The 832-nt window shown below is 72.4% G+C and overlaps 1 protein-coding gene across 1 annotated transcript in view; it reads right to left on the bottom strand.

Moving 5' to 3' along the window:
• Foxe1 (forkhead box E1) overlaps positions 1–564 on the bottom strand; it is a 1,881-nt gene extending 1,317 nt beyond the window's left edge. Inside the window, exon 1 of the mRNA XM_029555456.1 lies at positions 3–564. Within this exon, the coding sequence (XP_029411316.1) occupies positions 3–425 (423 nt within the window). The 5' untranslated portion in view covers positions 426–564. The remainder of the gene's footprint in view (positions 1–2) is intronic.
• Positions 565–832: the final 268 nt, after the last annotated feature.

Below are 832 nucleotides of genomic sequence, written 5' to 3'. Positions count from 1 at the left end.
CTCTCGAACATGTCCTCGGCGTTCGGGTCGAGCGCCCAGTAGTTGCCCTTGCCCGGGCGGCCGGCCTCACGCGGGATCTTGAGGAAGCAGTCGTTGAGCGTAAGGTTGTGGCGGATGCTGTTCTGCCACTTCTTGGGGTTGTCGCGGTAGAAGGGGAAGCGCTCGGTGATGAACTTGTAGATGCCGCCCAGCGTCAGGCGGCGCTCGGGCGCGTGCGCGATGGCCATGGCGATGAGCGCGATGTAGCTGTAGGGCGGCTTCCCGCGCTGCAGGGGGCGCTTGCGCCTGCGCCCACCTGAGCCGCGTCCCGCCGCCTCACCCGCGCCCCCGGGGCCGGCCACCGCCGCGTCGCCGCGCTCCTCTTTCACTGCAGCCAGCGCCTCGGGCTGCGGCGGGCCCAGGGGCGGCCCGCTCTCGGCGGTCATGGCCAGCGGTGCCTCGCGCCCCGGCGTCGGCGCCGCCCGCTGTTGTCGACAGTCCGGGGAGTGAGCACTGCGGGCTCGGGCGCTGGCTGCTCGGGCCGAGCTCCGGGAGGCCTCGCGGCTGGCACGGAGAGCGCGGTGGCCTGGGCGCCGAGGCTCTGGCGTCTGTCGCTCCCCGACGGCTCCGCTCGTGTCCTGGAGCTCGAAGTCAGCCGGCGACGGCTGCCTTGGCACCCGGACTGGGCCCCAGTCACCCGCCAAAGGGTCCTTAGCGCGCTGATGGCAGGCGATCAAGCGGTCCAGAAGTGTCCCCGGGGTTGGGGTGGCAGCAGCTGGTCTGGGGTCCCTGCGGGTCCGAGGATGACTGTGGAGGTCGTGCACCTAGAGGAGGCTGCGGGCCCCGTGGGCGA

The sequence above is a fragment of the Nannospalax galili genome, unplaced genomic scaffold, assembly GCF_000622305.1.
Source record: "Nannospalax galili isolate Female #2095 unplaced genomic scaffold, S.galili_v1.0 scaffold106, whole genome shotgun sequence".
Classification (NCBI taxonomy): domain Eukaryota; kingdom Metazoa; phylum Chordata; class Mammalia; order Rodentia; family Spalacidae; genus Nannospalax; species Nannospalax galili.
Note: the sequence above shows the minus strand (reverse complement) of the source record. Positions and strands in the feature narration are given on the sequence as shown.